This window comes from Lontra canadensis, unplaced genomic scaffold, assembly GCF_010015895.1.
Source record: "Lontra canadensis isolate GAN:19392208 unplaced genomic scaffold, GSC_riverotter_1.0 scaffold48, whole genome shotgun sequence".
Taxonomy (NCBI): domain Eukaryota; kingdom Metazoa; phylum Chordata; class Mammalia; order Carnivora; family Mustelidae; genus Lontra; species Lontra canadensis.
Genome location: NW_022631042.1, coordinates 2431225 through 2446312, shown reverse-complemented (window position 1 = coordinate 2446312; position 15088 = coordinate 2431225). Strand labels below are relative to the sequence as shown.

Sequence of the window (15088 nt, the reverse complement as noted above, 5' to 3'; positions counted from 1 at the left end):
AATAATTACTAAGCAAAATTTTACAATGGCCCAAAAAAGAAATGCTATAAATGAAAATTTACAACCAACAATGATCTAAGAAATACATTTATAGGAATGTCAGATTGGTCAAAAACAGAGGGCAATGTAAAGGATCTTTAATTTTCACTCTACTAGCTTATTGTAAGAATGTTCTTTCTTTTTGGGGTGGGAGACTACTGTTAATAAAGCTGTAAAATCTGATGAATCATAACTATGTTTATCTAACTGAAACAGCAAATTAACAAAATGACTGTAATACATAATGATAGTACCTGCTTGGTGGAAAGCTCCATTGCTGAAATAGAAGTTGGCTCCTAAAGAAGAAAAAGAAAATGTGAACTGTTTGGTCAATTAGAAAAGTCAGTCATTGATATTAATGAACATAGAACACCAACATAAGCTTTCAGAGAGTTAACTTCAGTGCCTACAAGAAGCAATGTAATCGGGAAATAAGATACATGAAGGAAGGTGCATGCATGAGTAGCGAAGATGTGGCACAGACAAAAGGAGGATGCTAATGTCTTCCAGTCAAAGACATACATATCTGCAGTTGATCAAGTTGGGTTATTGCTCATAGCAGTAAGGGAGACCATGAGATTGCGCAGCAGAAGAGTCTTGGAACGAACACAGAGGTTTTGGGTCTGTGTTGGTTGATTTGAGAGAGGGTTCAAGGAAGTGGCGTTTGCTCCGCCTGGGATGTTGAAGAAAGCAGAGGTAATTCTATGATTACGTCTCTTCATACATCTTATTTAGGAGGAGGGAAGCGCAAAATGAGGCTAAAGTAATAGTTGGTAAAGAAGTAGCCATTACTCATAGAGTCAGGATAGGGGGATATTTGGTCATTTTTTGGTGGATTGGACAATGTTTATGGTCTTGTCTGTTTTCAGACAGGATTACAGAAGGGTCTTGCTTTTTTCTTGATTCCTCATGGTCACAGAGTAGCCTTGCCTGATGCTTGTGTTCTGTGAAAACTTGCACGCTCACGTGGAGAACACTGGGCTGTGAGTACCAGGCCAGCTATCAATAACACCAACTAAAAGTTGATAGTATTAGGCTAGTTTCCAGCTGTCAAGGACTGTGAGAGCTCAGAGTAGGATGAGATTACCTTATTATCAAAATGACTTTTTAATGTGCAAAGGCCTACACTACATGTTTTTGCCAGAGTACACGATCTCTTCAATTTCTATCAACAGGCTATCTAGAGATAATAACTAGGGAAGTAACAACCACCAATATATTTCAATGAGTGTTCTGCTGAAGCCCATCATGAACATATATAGTTTGAATAAATAAATACCATTCTTTGATTAACTTAGACTACCAAAAGGCTATTCACCTGAACACATTACCTTACATTCTCTCAGATTTACTTTCATTGAACTGTGCTCCATTGTATCCTTCACCAGTGACATACTAAATACTAAGAAGGAGACTGCTTGAGGGTTTCAGAGGTGGCTAATGAGAAAGAGGCTTAGGTGGGAAGAAGAATCTTAGAAGGCCTCACTGCGTAGGTGACTATAGCCGAGCCCTGAACAAAGTGTGAAGAGCTGGATTCTGAAGCCAAACTGCATAGATTCAAATGCAAACCTGGCCACAAGTGTGATAGTAGGGGAGGTATGTAACCTCTCTGTAATTCACTTTTCTTATCTTAAAAATGAGTATGATGGTATCTTCCCTGTAGGATTGATGAAAAGACTAAATGAGTTCATAAAGGCAAAGTACTTTACAAATGTGCTTGGCACAGAGTGTTTATTCAAATCTCTGTCTCTCTCTCTCTCTCTCACACACATACACAACCCACATATCTTTTACTTGCTTTAGCTTTCCTTTCTAGTGCTTATCACTACCTGGAAATACACACATACATATTGTATTAATGGGTATATATAATATATATAATAACATATATATGATATAAATATAACATTTATCTTGTGTCTTGTGAGTTTCCCCTTATACCCCAAAGCAGTGTCTGAGGGAAGTTCTTATCTGCAGGTAGGGAACAGGAGTAAGGAATGAAGGAGTGACAGGAAGGAGAAAAAGTAAAGAAAAAAAATAATAATTTGTTATGGAAGTCACCATGAGAGAAAATCTGAAGAGAGTAGACAGTGACTCTCAAAATTGTTCTCTGAGGTTTACACCAAGAAAAGTATTTATTCATTCCATTATTCACTGGATGCCCACAGGAGTGTTAAATCTCCCACACCTCCAGCTGGAACTCCTGCCCTTTTGCCTGCTGTCAGAGAATTCCTGGGGCATACAGTGAGGCTGATAGGATGTAAGGAGGGGCAGCACAGGCATCTCATATTTTTTTCTTTCCTGTTTGTCCCCATAAGTCACCCCCCCCAGACCCCACCACGCGCGCGCACACACACACACACACACACACACACACACACTCTCTCTCTCTTTCTCTAATTTAGGAAAGGGATGTTTGGCTATTCAGTCACTGCTATATTCCTAGCACCTGGGATTGTTTCTGGTATTTATAAATTCTCAAAAAAATCTGTTAAATGAATTGAATGAATGAAAGATAAATGAATGTTCTGCCAATTTTTCCTTTCTTCTCCTATCTCTTCCACTTTCCCCATTGCATTCTGTTCCTTCCTCTTAATTTGTCTGAGATAAAGGCAGTCATCTTTTAAAAAGATCTTTCCTTAATCTTTCAGTTCAGCTGAAATTCCTTTGAAAATAATCTGAGGATTCTATACTCACTGTCTTTACTTGTTCATATCCCATTCAATGCCATTTATTCCTCAGCCCACTGAGGCTAGCCCCTCCCCTAGAGAGGTGGCCCATGAATCTCAGAAGCAGAAATCATTAATGAACTATACTGGTGAATGAACACTTTTATTCTATATTTATTATTACTGGGCTTCTTTGTTTTATATGGCATGACTGACTACTCATTTCTTTTGACTGCTTCCTCTATTAAATTTCATTATGCCTTGGAACTCTTTTTTTTTTTTTTTTTTTTAGATTTTATTTATTTATTTGTCAGAGAGAGAGAGAAAGAGAGTTCACAAGCAGGGGGAGGGTCAAGAGGCAGAGGGACAAGCAATAGGATCCTGGGATCAAGACCTGGGCTGAAGGCAGAAGCTTAATGGAGAGAGCCACCCAGGTGCCCCTGATTTCAACATTCTTAAATTAAGATCCTAGAATGTCTTAATTAAAAGAAAATTATTTATTTTTTGGACCAGGAAATTAGTAGCAGTTTGGAATAGGATGTGCTATTTGCTGCCGGCCGTTGAATTTTAATAGACAATATATTAAGATGACATCCATTTAAATAAGCTATATTTCTTTCTGAGAAATAGCTGGTGGTGAATACAACTTCCATTTAAAACAGATGTAGCTTCATAAGCATTTTTTCATGAAACTGGTTTCAATTGCAAAGTTAATTGGTGTTCAAGTAAAAATGAAATTAAAAACTTAGCATCTTTTCAAGATTTTCTATGACTCTAATTTACCATTTTTTTTTCAGATATTTTAATCCAGTCCTTATTAAACTTTCGTGCTTGCAGAGCTTTTCAACCTGCTGATCCCAGGAGAATCTGACATAACTCCCTGGATGCTAAAGCACGCGGGCGCTCCTTTAGAATGAGTTAAGAGACTAGGTTTTGGAAAGCATCAGTTCTGTTTTACATTTGAATGAAAATTAAACTCTTTCATTTGTTAGCTCAGCTGTTCGCGGAATATTGCATAAATTGAGTTTAAAATGCATGCGTTATCAATGTAACTGACTTGCCATCCTTTGCAGTCAATAGGACTATAAATAAAATCCATTGTACTAAATGCACGGCAACTTGATGTAACACTCTACTGTCTCAAAAGTAAAATTTTCCTTGGACTGGAAAGAAGACCCCATCGTAAGGTAATAATACCTTACTACTAATATTAACTTACTAGTACAATTAATTTGTAAAAAACTTTAAAAATTTAAGGAATTAAGAAACTGAGGCTCAACTGACTTTAATTAAGTTGTTCAGAATCACTAGTAAATATGATCCAAATACAGACTTACGATTACAATACGTGGAATTAGGTTTGTGTCTTGGTACTTCAGTACCATTTCAATACCATTTTGAATATGTAATGGCAATTGAAAATCATTTCCTATACCAATGCCAATTTTATTTCACATTTTATTACCTATTAAAATTTTATTCTAAAATGGAAATTTCTGTTACTGAGGAATATTTTTCTTTCTATACTCTGATTGGGATTTGATTTCACCCAGAATAAAAAAAGTCTCTTGGATGTAACTGAAACCAATGGAATGTTCTGTGATTAGCCAGGGTGTTTTCCTAAAACCAACCTCAAGATGGCAATGGACATAGTACTGGCTTTAATTCAGGCTTTTATATGAAGTTTGGTTTATTCAGCCTAGCAAGGACACGTACTGAACATGGTCTCCTGGAGATGATATTTTGGTAAAATTAACTTGTTGGTTGACATTAAACTCCAAGAGTATCAGATACTACTATGACTCTAAATCTGTTCCTTGTCTATTTATATTGTCAAAATACTGTTATGCTCAGGTTAACACTTTTTAATTTTATTTTATGTTAAATGGAATGACATGCAGGGTTCAAATAGAAATACAGAAACTGTAACATTTCTCTGCTTGTTTCACTGTACATAGCAATCGCTTTAATGTGTTGTGTTTTTTTCCCTCCCACTACAAAATTAAACAAAGTTTGACAGTGAAATATTCCAATTGCTAGACCACAATATATGTATGAACTCTGCCTGATAGAATAGAATGTTAAAAGTAAATATTTCTCTAAACTCTGCCCAAATATGTTTTGTCTACTTCAGTGCCAGAGAAATAATAATGACAATAATGCATAACAGAGAATATGGGAGAGAACTGGAACATTTATCTATGGAAGGAGATGTGTCCCAGGTTGCAAACTATCTTTTTATAAAAGTATAAATTCACAAAAAAAAAAACCCTACTTGTCTACCAGCACAATATCACCTCTTTGTACTTAATTGTAGGAGAATGATCAATAACCTTTCTCATGATATCTTAAAAAACACAAAAATGTCATTCCAATAGTTATCATAGGCTTAATTCAGTTGTGTATTTCTCTGGAAACTGCAAAATATTAACAAAATCTAATAGATATTAAATATTTTGCTTGTGAGATTGTTGGCTTTCAACCTCTCAAGATTTTGTTGTCATTTGCTAGATTACCTTAAATTCATATCTTTTTAAACTAGAATTTTTATTAATGTACTAAAGAACATGGCTAAGGTGTGAACGATAAACTTAAAATCCTAGAGACACAAGGAATTAAATATAAACAACTGAAGGGAAATATACAACAGTAACAGGACAAATATAAAAGTAAGAGAGTCTGGATATAAATAAGACATTTTTAAGTTATAATATTTCACAATATCTCCTGTAACTTCACTTGTAACAGTGATAGGAACATAAATTTCTAAATAGAGTTGGTAATTTTTTTTCTTTCCACTAGAGATTACTATGGGATATAATCAGCAGGATAACTTGTTGCTATTCCCAGTTTGTTTTCTACATATTCTAGCACCTCACTTTAAGTATGGCCTTCCTGAGGAAGACCATAAACTCTTTAATTTCTCATATTTCAATTTTTCATCAATACTGATTCCTTTATTCATTTAATAGATGTTGGATGAAAAACTTTTAGGCTGTGGAGACAACAATGAACAAAGACAGCAATTCACTTTTTCACCCCTCAGTGTCCATGATGTGTTTGCTAAATCTAGAAGGACTCTATATTGTTAACACTGTCCTTTTGGATAGTTGTATTTTTGAATTTGTTGGCTAAAGTATCAATGTGTAAATACTGAAATGGGACTTGGTGAACAACAGTGATTAGTTATTACTCTATACTAGACGTAAAATAAGGCCAAAGTACATGATTCTAAAAAAATCAGAATAGAATTATGATGATTTTTATGCTTTTGGAGACTTAAACCAAGGGTTAACAGAAAACTCCACTGGAAATGCGGCTTACTTTCAGTGTAGCTAAGCTAAAACAATAAAACTGTATTAATAAAATTTGAGTATAGTACCTGACACTGTCCTGGATGTTTTATGTAAATGTCTAATTTTTCTAGCTTCCTTGAAGTAGGTATTACACTTGCTGTTTCACTGATGGGGAAGCTCAAAGAGATCATATAAGTATTCCAAAAAAATGCTATTTAGATGTGAGTGAAGAGCCTAAACTCTTTCCACCAGAACACTGTTTTAGTTGTTATCACAAAATACCTATGTCCTGATTGACCAGTTATCTGTTTCAGTGCCAATCATAATTTTAATTGTATGAGTATATATTACGAGCTTGCCATTTTCTACTTCATTTTTTCTTCAAAATATTCTTGAATAGTAAGCAAGAACCTAACTGGGTTAAAAGAAAAATTGTCTAGAAATATGGGGCTAAGAAAAGTCTTAGGAAGTCTTTGCTCCCAATTAAAATATTTAATCAACTGAAAAATTTAATCCAGCAGCTTTGTTTTACAGATACAGTATGTGGGACACCTGGGGACTAAAATGAGATAATTCTGAGTTGTGAGATTAGATCCAATGTTTTCTTTCTTTCTGCCTATTCTTCTAATTCCAGTTTATTCTACTGTTATAAATGCTTCATATGTTTGCACTACTCTTTTAATAAAAACTGAAGCAACACCTTTTATGGGGACTATTTCCCTGTCATATCTCCTAAATAATTTATATCAAGGTGTATTTCAATTGAAACTCTTCCTATTAGCTAGCTATCTAAAAGAAACACAGACATTGTAGTATATGTGTACAGACATGTGTAGTGTATATAGTATATGTAGTATATGTGTAGTATATGTATACTTTGGTTCTCCTCTCTCACTTCAACCCATATCCTGCTGCCTCTATCCCCAATACCATATGAATTTACCTGGGCCCTCTGTGATTCTGGACAAAGGAACAAATATCCATATATTTCTTAAGTGTGTAGACTAGGAACCCATAACATTATTTGGCACCAGTGATATAAAAACCTCAATTTTGGGGGATAACAAATGATTTAAGAAAATATAATAAAACAATTCATGAATAAGCCAAAAAATGACTGAAATGTCTTCATTTCCCTGTCATTCTGATATCATTCCTTTAATACGTTCATGGACGTTGCCTCTCATTCCAGTTATATCATAATGCATGAGAGGGGAGATTTGGGGGTGGGGAGCAACATGAGTTTATTCATCGAGGTAACTTATATAAATATAAAATGTAAATCATATATTTTATTATTGAGAAAACAAAATATGAGCCAAGAATATATTTCTTTACATTTTTAGATTTAACTAGCATTGAAAGTTTCAAGGTTTATTTTGACTAGTGTCTGGCTTTCTAATTGACAAGCTAATTAGAAGGGTATGCTAGACTCCTTGTCCATACCAAGTTCAGTGTGCAGCTGTCCTGGGGGAAAGACATACAAGTGAACTTGTTGACACTTGAAATTAAGCAGCACTCACCCGAAAAACTGTCATTTCTTCCAACAGAACTTCTTCTAAATCATGCCAAGTCTCCTTAGGAATTGAAACTACTTTAAGAACAGTCCCAACATCTTTGAAAGAGAGTAGAGGGGGAGAACACAATTTAAATAGATCTGAACAAAGGATAGCATTAATAAATGGAATTGGTATTTGACCCCAGACTTCCTTTTATTTTTTTTTTTTTGGTATAGCAGTAGCAAAGTATATATTCAAATGCATTTCATGCAACTAGATAAACTACAAACATAGCTGTGGAATAAAAAAAATTGAATTTTTAGAAATATATGAAGCATGGAAGATGGCTTTATTCTGAACTTGCAAAATTAAAAAAAATATATGTAATAATCACTAGGTTGAATTGTGTTTAAAAAATATTTTAATCTCCATTATCAGGTATCTCAGAAAGAAAAAAAAAAGATAATCCTACTTTGATATGACAGGTTTGTTGTGAAAGCGGGGACTCCTTGTGAAGACTTAATGCAGTTGCAAAATGCAAGGAATGTTGTCAAGCAACAGTAGTTGGAGCTTCCGAGCCTTGCTGCTCATCTTCCTGTCCCCTGGAAGCCTTTAGTACTTACAGGCCCCTAAAGACAGCTCAATGACCATTAAGTGATGAATGACAATAACTTGATTTCCCAAAATAAACACCTTGGATTACTTTTTCCGGTGGTTTTTCAATAACGGTTAAGCAGGTTTGGCTAACAAACTGGTTTGATTAACGTCTTGAATAATCAGTTTTAGAGTACTAAAGAAATGTAAAATTCAGGCATAAATAATAAATTGGAAACACTGTATAGGGATTTAAAGCATTGTTTACCCTAATTCTCACTGCGAGAAGAGACAAAATGTTTTAAGGAAAAGAGCTGCTGCTTTTACTCTAAGTTGTGTTAAGGGGATATATTATTTTTCCAATATTTACTGGTATGTTCCTATTCCTTGATAGAATAAAGAACAGGACTTATTAAAATTAAAAAAAAATGGACCCTTAACGTTTCAACATTCCAGTTCTGATCAGCTGATCAATTATTTTTAGCTTCAGCTGGCTCATTTTAGTCCAGTGTAACTGAATCATTATTTGAAAAGAGAATCATACATCAGAAAAATAATTTAATGTATTCATTGAGTAACCACTGATAACCATTTTCAGGGGATCAATATGATATGTTTTGTGAGATCAAGATAAGTTGCTAGTGAAAAAAAGAAGGAAAATTTGCTAGCGTGTCCCTTGTAAAGTGAAAAAAAAAATGCCCTCTGTTAAAAGGTTACTTCTATGTTTATAGGACTTTAGACTACTCATGACACCAAAGATTAAAGGTAAATTGGGTTAATCTACTCAGTGCCTCTGATGGGTTTCCAGTATCCAAACATAACTTTATCTGTGTTCCAGATCTAGTTTTACCGAGTAGTATTTCAAACAATTTCACACAAATTGAATCAGATTACTTAACTAGGATCAATATACTGTGATGTGCAATTCAGTTAAAAGATAAAATTACTATAATCAATTTACTTTGCTGACAGATGACCCTGGTCTATGCTGACCGATAGCCATCCACATCTTCAGACATTCAACATACTCATGAAACTGGTTCCTTTAAAGACAGCTTGTGTCCAAGAGGAATGAAAAACTCATGACTGAATTTCTTTGGTCAAATACCCGGAAGCAAGCCTTTGTTGCACAATGAGTGAGGGACTTCTCAACATGTTTGGGCAAGAGGTGAAAAAAGAGGTAAGTGTGACATTACTGAATAAACTTAATTACTCTGTAGATAGATCTAATTACATTTTGACATTAACTGAATACAAATCCTATCATCTCATAATTTCTAAAGGTTTATATGGTCAGCAGTTGATACTTGATTCACTAATTTTTATCAAACTGAGTCTCAATGGGACTCTTTTATTTGATAAATTTTCTCCCTTATAAAAGTAGACTGCACCGTGTTGCTAAGAATCTGACACCATTACATCTGATAACAAGTAGTTCACAATTTCATTATAAAACTTTAAACCTTTAAAGCACTTATCACACAATGACCATTCCCCTGTAGTTAATTCAGTTTTTTTTTCTGTTTCTCACCAAGAGAAAATACATGCTATTATACAAGGTTTCAGCAGAGCAGTCACTCTGCTTCTCATTGATTTATGTCAGTTAACAAAGCTAATGGAGACTAGGAATTTATTGCCCTGGAATCTGACCCTAACTAGCAAGTTCCAGTTTTGGAACGGTGCTTTCAAAACAGTATTAATGAAGAGAGCAGGGGGAAAATACAATAGCAATGGGATTCCTTCTGAAAATATGCCTGTTAAAATGTTTGTTGGTAATCATGGAGTTAGTAGAAATCTGTTGTTACATTTCTACAGAAATGGAATGAAACTGTATCTGATGATTCTTTAAGTCCATTTTGTTGTTCCCCTGATGAAGTTCTGTTTTGTTTTGTTTTCTCTCATTGTACGGCAAAAACACTAGCCCATATTTATTTGCCAGAAGATTTGCACCCTGTGATAATTTTAAAGTTCAGATAATTTGCATCAATATAGTCCAGAAACATTATTGAATGTCTTGGGAATATTACCATGGTTTGACCAATACAAATTGGTTCTAAAAAGTCAATGGCTAGAAAAGAGTTAGGATTCAGTTATAGACATTGATTGTCTACCTAATCATTAGCTTTACTGACTGCATTTATCAGCTTTTGATTGAAAAGGAGATTTAGCTTAAATCAATATACATCAGCTTGTTACTTTTTTAGTAACACCCTGTCATGGTAGATGTTCAGGTTTTTTAGTTGTTTATTGGAAGTTAACTCTATCCTGACAGTGACTATAAAAACTTCCTTCAGTTCTTAGCACACTCAGTTAGTTAAACAATGTTCTGGCAGGAAATTCAGAGCTAAAATTAAAACATTTACCTGTTCCAATAAACATAACATCATATTGGCCATCTTCTGCATCCACTCGATCAACTACAATTTGTGTAAACTGATAATTTACATCTGTTTTGATCATTATCGGGCGGTTATTAATAGGAAACACTGGATTGTACATAGCTGGATGACTTCTTGCGAATGTTATAACATCATCAGGAAGGTCTTTTGTAGAGTCAAATCCACCAAATGTTTTACTGGGACACTGTTAAGAGAAAGAGAATATCTTTTGATTAAAATACAGTAAATAGAATTATAAATTATACAATAATTTATAATCTCAATGATCATAAACTAAATCTAAACCTGTCAGTATTTCTTTAAAATTAGAATTTAAAATTAAATTCTGATAAACTAAAACATAATGTTACTAATATTAGTAGATGTAATATATAGCATACATTTCCTAAACATCTCTGAAATTTCAGTGGAATTTAGTTACATCACCATTTCTCACCTAAAACTACAAACACATCTGATGAATTCAATGTACAGGAATCTGATGCCTCTGTTAGTGGCAACACAATAAATTTTACCAGTATGGTAAAGTATTTGGAATAAGAAATGGAATATGTGACAACTAAATCCAATTAATAATCAGATTAGAGAATCTCAGAATTTTCTTGGATACATTTTTTTTTCCCCTGTGACATTACTCTAAAATACAAATGCTCTTTTCAAACTAAAGGACAGTATACACTATTCTTTATTGCTTTGTTTCTAACATAACCCTGAAAAAGCACCACAAAAAGTACCAATACTATCTCATTAATAATTAATTTTAAGGATAAGGAAATGTGTTATTCGTAGTGTTTAACAATCTCCATGGCCCTGTGACTGGCTAATCAAGAGTGGACCAAGCTGAAGCGATGACGGCTACAGAGAAGCAGAAAGGATGCCCCGTGCTACGCTGGCATAACATCAGCTCTGGATATAAATACTCCCCATAAGGCAATAAGACAAAAATGAGAAAATTCAGATTTCACTGTGTCTCTTTTCGCTGCATTTAATTATGTGGTATAAGCATTCAATGTACAATATCTCTAATCTCTTACATTTTGTCTTATAGCTACATAACTTTTTGCCATTTAATGTAAGAGTTCACTGGGAAATGAACTGTAATTAAGAGAAGTTCTTGATTTTACAAGAGACTTATTAGAAGGAGAAATCAATCGTCTTTGCCATTACCTTGATACAGGTCATTAATAATTCATGGAAAATGAAATAAATAAACTTGTTTTGAAATGGGAAGAGTATCTATCTATCTCTGAATATGTATGTGTGTTGTATATAGAGGGAGACACACACCATAATAATGCACTAATACAACAGTTAAAGGATTTAAGGAATTTTAAAGTAAATTATAAAATTACTTATTTAATATGTTTCACTGAGTATGTTTTTCTCCACTAGTGTTGACAAAATGACTACTCTCAGATGCCACTTTTTTGAATTAATGAACTCGTTCAAGTGAATTTTATTCACGGAGTTAGGTGTTATGTCCTTCTGGCAGCCCTTCTCTAATTCCTAGATTAGGCATTACTCTCTGCTTCTGTCTTTAACAATCGGTGCATACTGCTGACTTAATGTCCCATGTTTTAACAACTCTCTGTGAGGAATGAGTGAGAACACGGGCTCTAGAACCAAACTGCCTGACCTGAATCCTGGTTCCTCTCCTAGCCTCAGAGTCCCCATCTGTGAAAAGGAAATGATAGCAACAGCTGGGCTATTGAATATAATATATATATAAATATAAATCTCTTAGAATAGGGTCTGACACACAATAATTTCTAATGTCTATCATTAACTGCAAATGCACTGTATATGTATTCAGATCAAAACCTTTGTATCTCTAATAGCAGTACAATATCCAGCACAGTGAAGAAATTCCACCGAATTTAAAGCGAAACTAGAAAGTCAGGTTATACTGAAAATACACTCGCATAAATGAACCACAGAGATATAAACAGCCATCACCAAAAAAGTAAAAGCAGTTTGCCATTAATAAATGGAGTATATATCTTGTGATTTCTATAAAACCCATTTGATTTCATATAATCAATATTTCATCTTGTTTTGTTTGTTCATTCTTCTGAAAGCCTCTGTAGGTTTCTTTTATCTACAAGAATCATCAGCTAGAACTAATATCTATGAAATGCAAAATTTTCAATTTGTTCATAAAGAAGTTTATAAATAGAGAAAACAAGATTAAAAGCCTCACATTTAATAAAATATATAAAATATAAATTACTTGAATTTAACGGAACAAAACTGAAATAAAATTAAAGTCATGGCTAAAGTTCAAATATAAGTTTTTCATCACATGAAGTTATTTCCTTAGAGATTCTTAGGATTAGAAATGTTGCACTGAACCAGATGCTCAGTCCACGTATACTATGGCCTCTGCCATCATTGATAACTTCACTCATTTTCTGCAATATTGAAGCCTTTGGGGTTTTTTTGTTTTGTTTTGTTTTTTTCTCCCTACTTTAAATTGCAGATTCAAAGCTGGTTTAATTTTGAGTTCCCTCCACTTTTCTTTTCTTTTCTTTTCTTTTTTTTTAAGCCTGAATGTGCCCCAGGGTTGCTGGAGGGAAAAAGGAGAAAGGTCAGCAAGAGGAGACAGTGTCTGTTAAAATATGTAGGCCCTGCTCTCTCTATAAGATTTTCTTGAATATCTTCTTTACCTACTTGAGGGATGTGTCCCATTCCCATGGGAAAATAATATTGACTTAAAACTTTTCTTCCTCCTATTTAATGGGCAATCCTTGAAGCCTTCATTATAACTAGGAAGAACAAGTTCAGATTATCCTAATTGTTTCCACTCTCCATGAAGGCCATCTTCAGAAAAGATAATAAATAAGGCTACCTACTCAGTTTCTACTTCTCAAAAATTTGGTTATTAATAACTGGTAAACACTGAACTTAACCACTGATGTTGTAAAAAACAAGTTTTTAAATGTAAATTCCAAATATCATAAAAAATCCTTGCTTTGCCATTGTTTATAGTCTTTGCACCTTTGTTTTACATTATCTATAGTTAATACATGTTTGTATCTGCTTTTTCTTAACCTTCAGCATACATTTATTCCTTTGGTATTTTAAACACCTAGGCAATAAATGAATAAAAAACAATTAAAAAAAAAAAAAGGTGGAGGGCACCTGGCTGGCTCATTTGGAGGGTATGCAACTCTTAATCTCGGGGTTGTGAGTTCAAGACCCGCATTGGGTATAGAGATAACTAAAAATAAATAAATAAATAAATAAATAAATAAATAAATAAATAAATAAAACACCTAGGCCACTTACAGTTCCTGGTCGTGGGTAGGGGACTCTTCCTTGATAAGGCACCCACTGATAGTTGGGACCATCCCTGTGAGCATATGGACCAAGGAACACCCTTCTCACATCACTCATGCTGTACATACACACAGCTGACCCTTTGAAGATGTTACTAAAAAAGGGAGACAGAAAAAACAACAACAGATTTTCATCCTTATACAGCGACAAGACAACTGTTTTTAAGTTGTTCTAAATTCTTAAATATCAGGTATCAACTATCAAGACTTAAACATAAGTGCAATCCAAATAATACTTGGGATCTTTTTCAACTGAAAAAGATCTTGTGTATTTTAACAATACACAAGAGAACAAATTATGATTGCTCAAAAATAGAAGGCATAGACGAAACCATCATTAGTACTGATAGTACACATTTATATCATGTATAGATAATATATGATATGAAGATATACATAAACTTTGGTGGAAAAACCCATATACATGATCTTCTACAAAGTAATATGTAATTTTGATATCAAATAGAAATACAAATATAAACTTTGTAATATGTTAAACCTCAAGCATAATTACTGAAACCAGAGAAATTTTAAGCAAGCAAGAATGTTTAAGAAGTCATTTTATAAGCTGAAACTGGTACAGAAAATGAATAGTTAATGTCAAATGATGTGTCACATTATATTATTTTAAACTCCCAAATCACCAAAAGCATTATAGCCAGTTACACAGTCTGATTTGTGTGAAGGCATTTTAAACAATCTCTTCCTAACTCAGAAAATTGTTTTAAGTTAGTAGCTGTTACGTCCTACTCGAAGTGGAGTACTATAGCAATTATCCCCATCATTTTGCTTGACAAAAATCAGGTACCCAAAACAGCCATGAGCTGTCACAATTTTCCATTTTATTGTACTTATATGAATACAGCTTGAGAGATGTACTTATATGAAGATATAAAACAGTTGTGCACACTTAAAATATGGAATGCTTATCTTTTAACCAATCTTTCACTACAGAAAATTACATATAAATCATAGCAAATGAAAAACACGTGTTTATAAGAGTTTATTATTGGAAACTCTTCCATACGGACAATATTTGGTAGAGTGCAAGCTGCATGAGGGAAGAAAGATGCCTGGTTGCTTTTCTGGAACATCAATTACATATTGCATCATACCTAACACATAATAAGTCTCAGTAAATACTTAGAGAATTTAATGACAATATTTTCATCATGGAAGAGCAAATAGTTAGGCCTCATGCTACTCCTACAGATTTAGAAACTCTGGGGGCAGGGCCTAGCATGCTCTCTGGGC

At 33.9% G+C, this 15088-nt stretch overlaps 1 protein-coding gene across 3 annotated transcripts in view; it reads right to left on the bottom strand.

Annotated features, from left to right (window-relative positions):
- The window catches only part of SEMA3A (semaphorin 3A), a 306101-nt gene that overhangs the window by 24234 nt on the left and 266779 nt on the right, over positions 1-15088 (bottom strand). For all 3 annotated transcript variants that reach the window (XM_032873239.1, XM_032873237.1, XM_032873236.1), the window contains 4 exons: positions 13785-13929; positions 10461-10680; positions 7528-7619; positions 294-335 (listed from right to left, as the gene is read on the bottom strand). In XM_032873239.1, coding sequence (XP_032729130.1) covers positions 294-335; positions 7528-7619; positions 10461-10680; positions 13785-13929 — 499 coding nt within the window. The remainder of the gene's footprint in view (positions 1-293; positions 336-7527; positions 7620-10460; positions 10681-13784; positions 13930-15088) is intronic.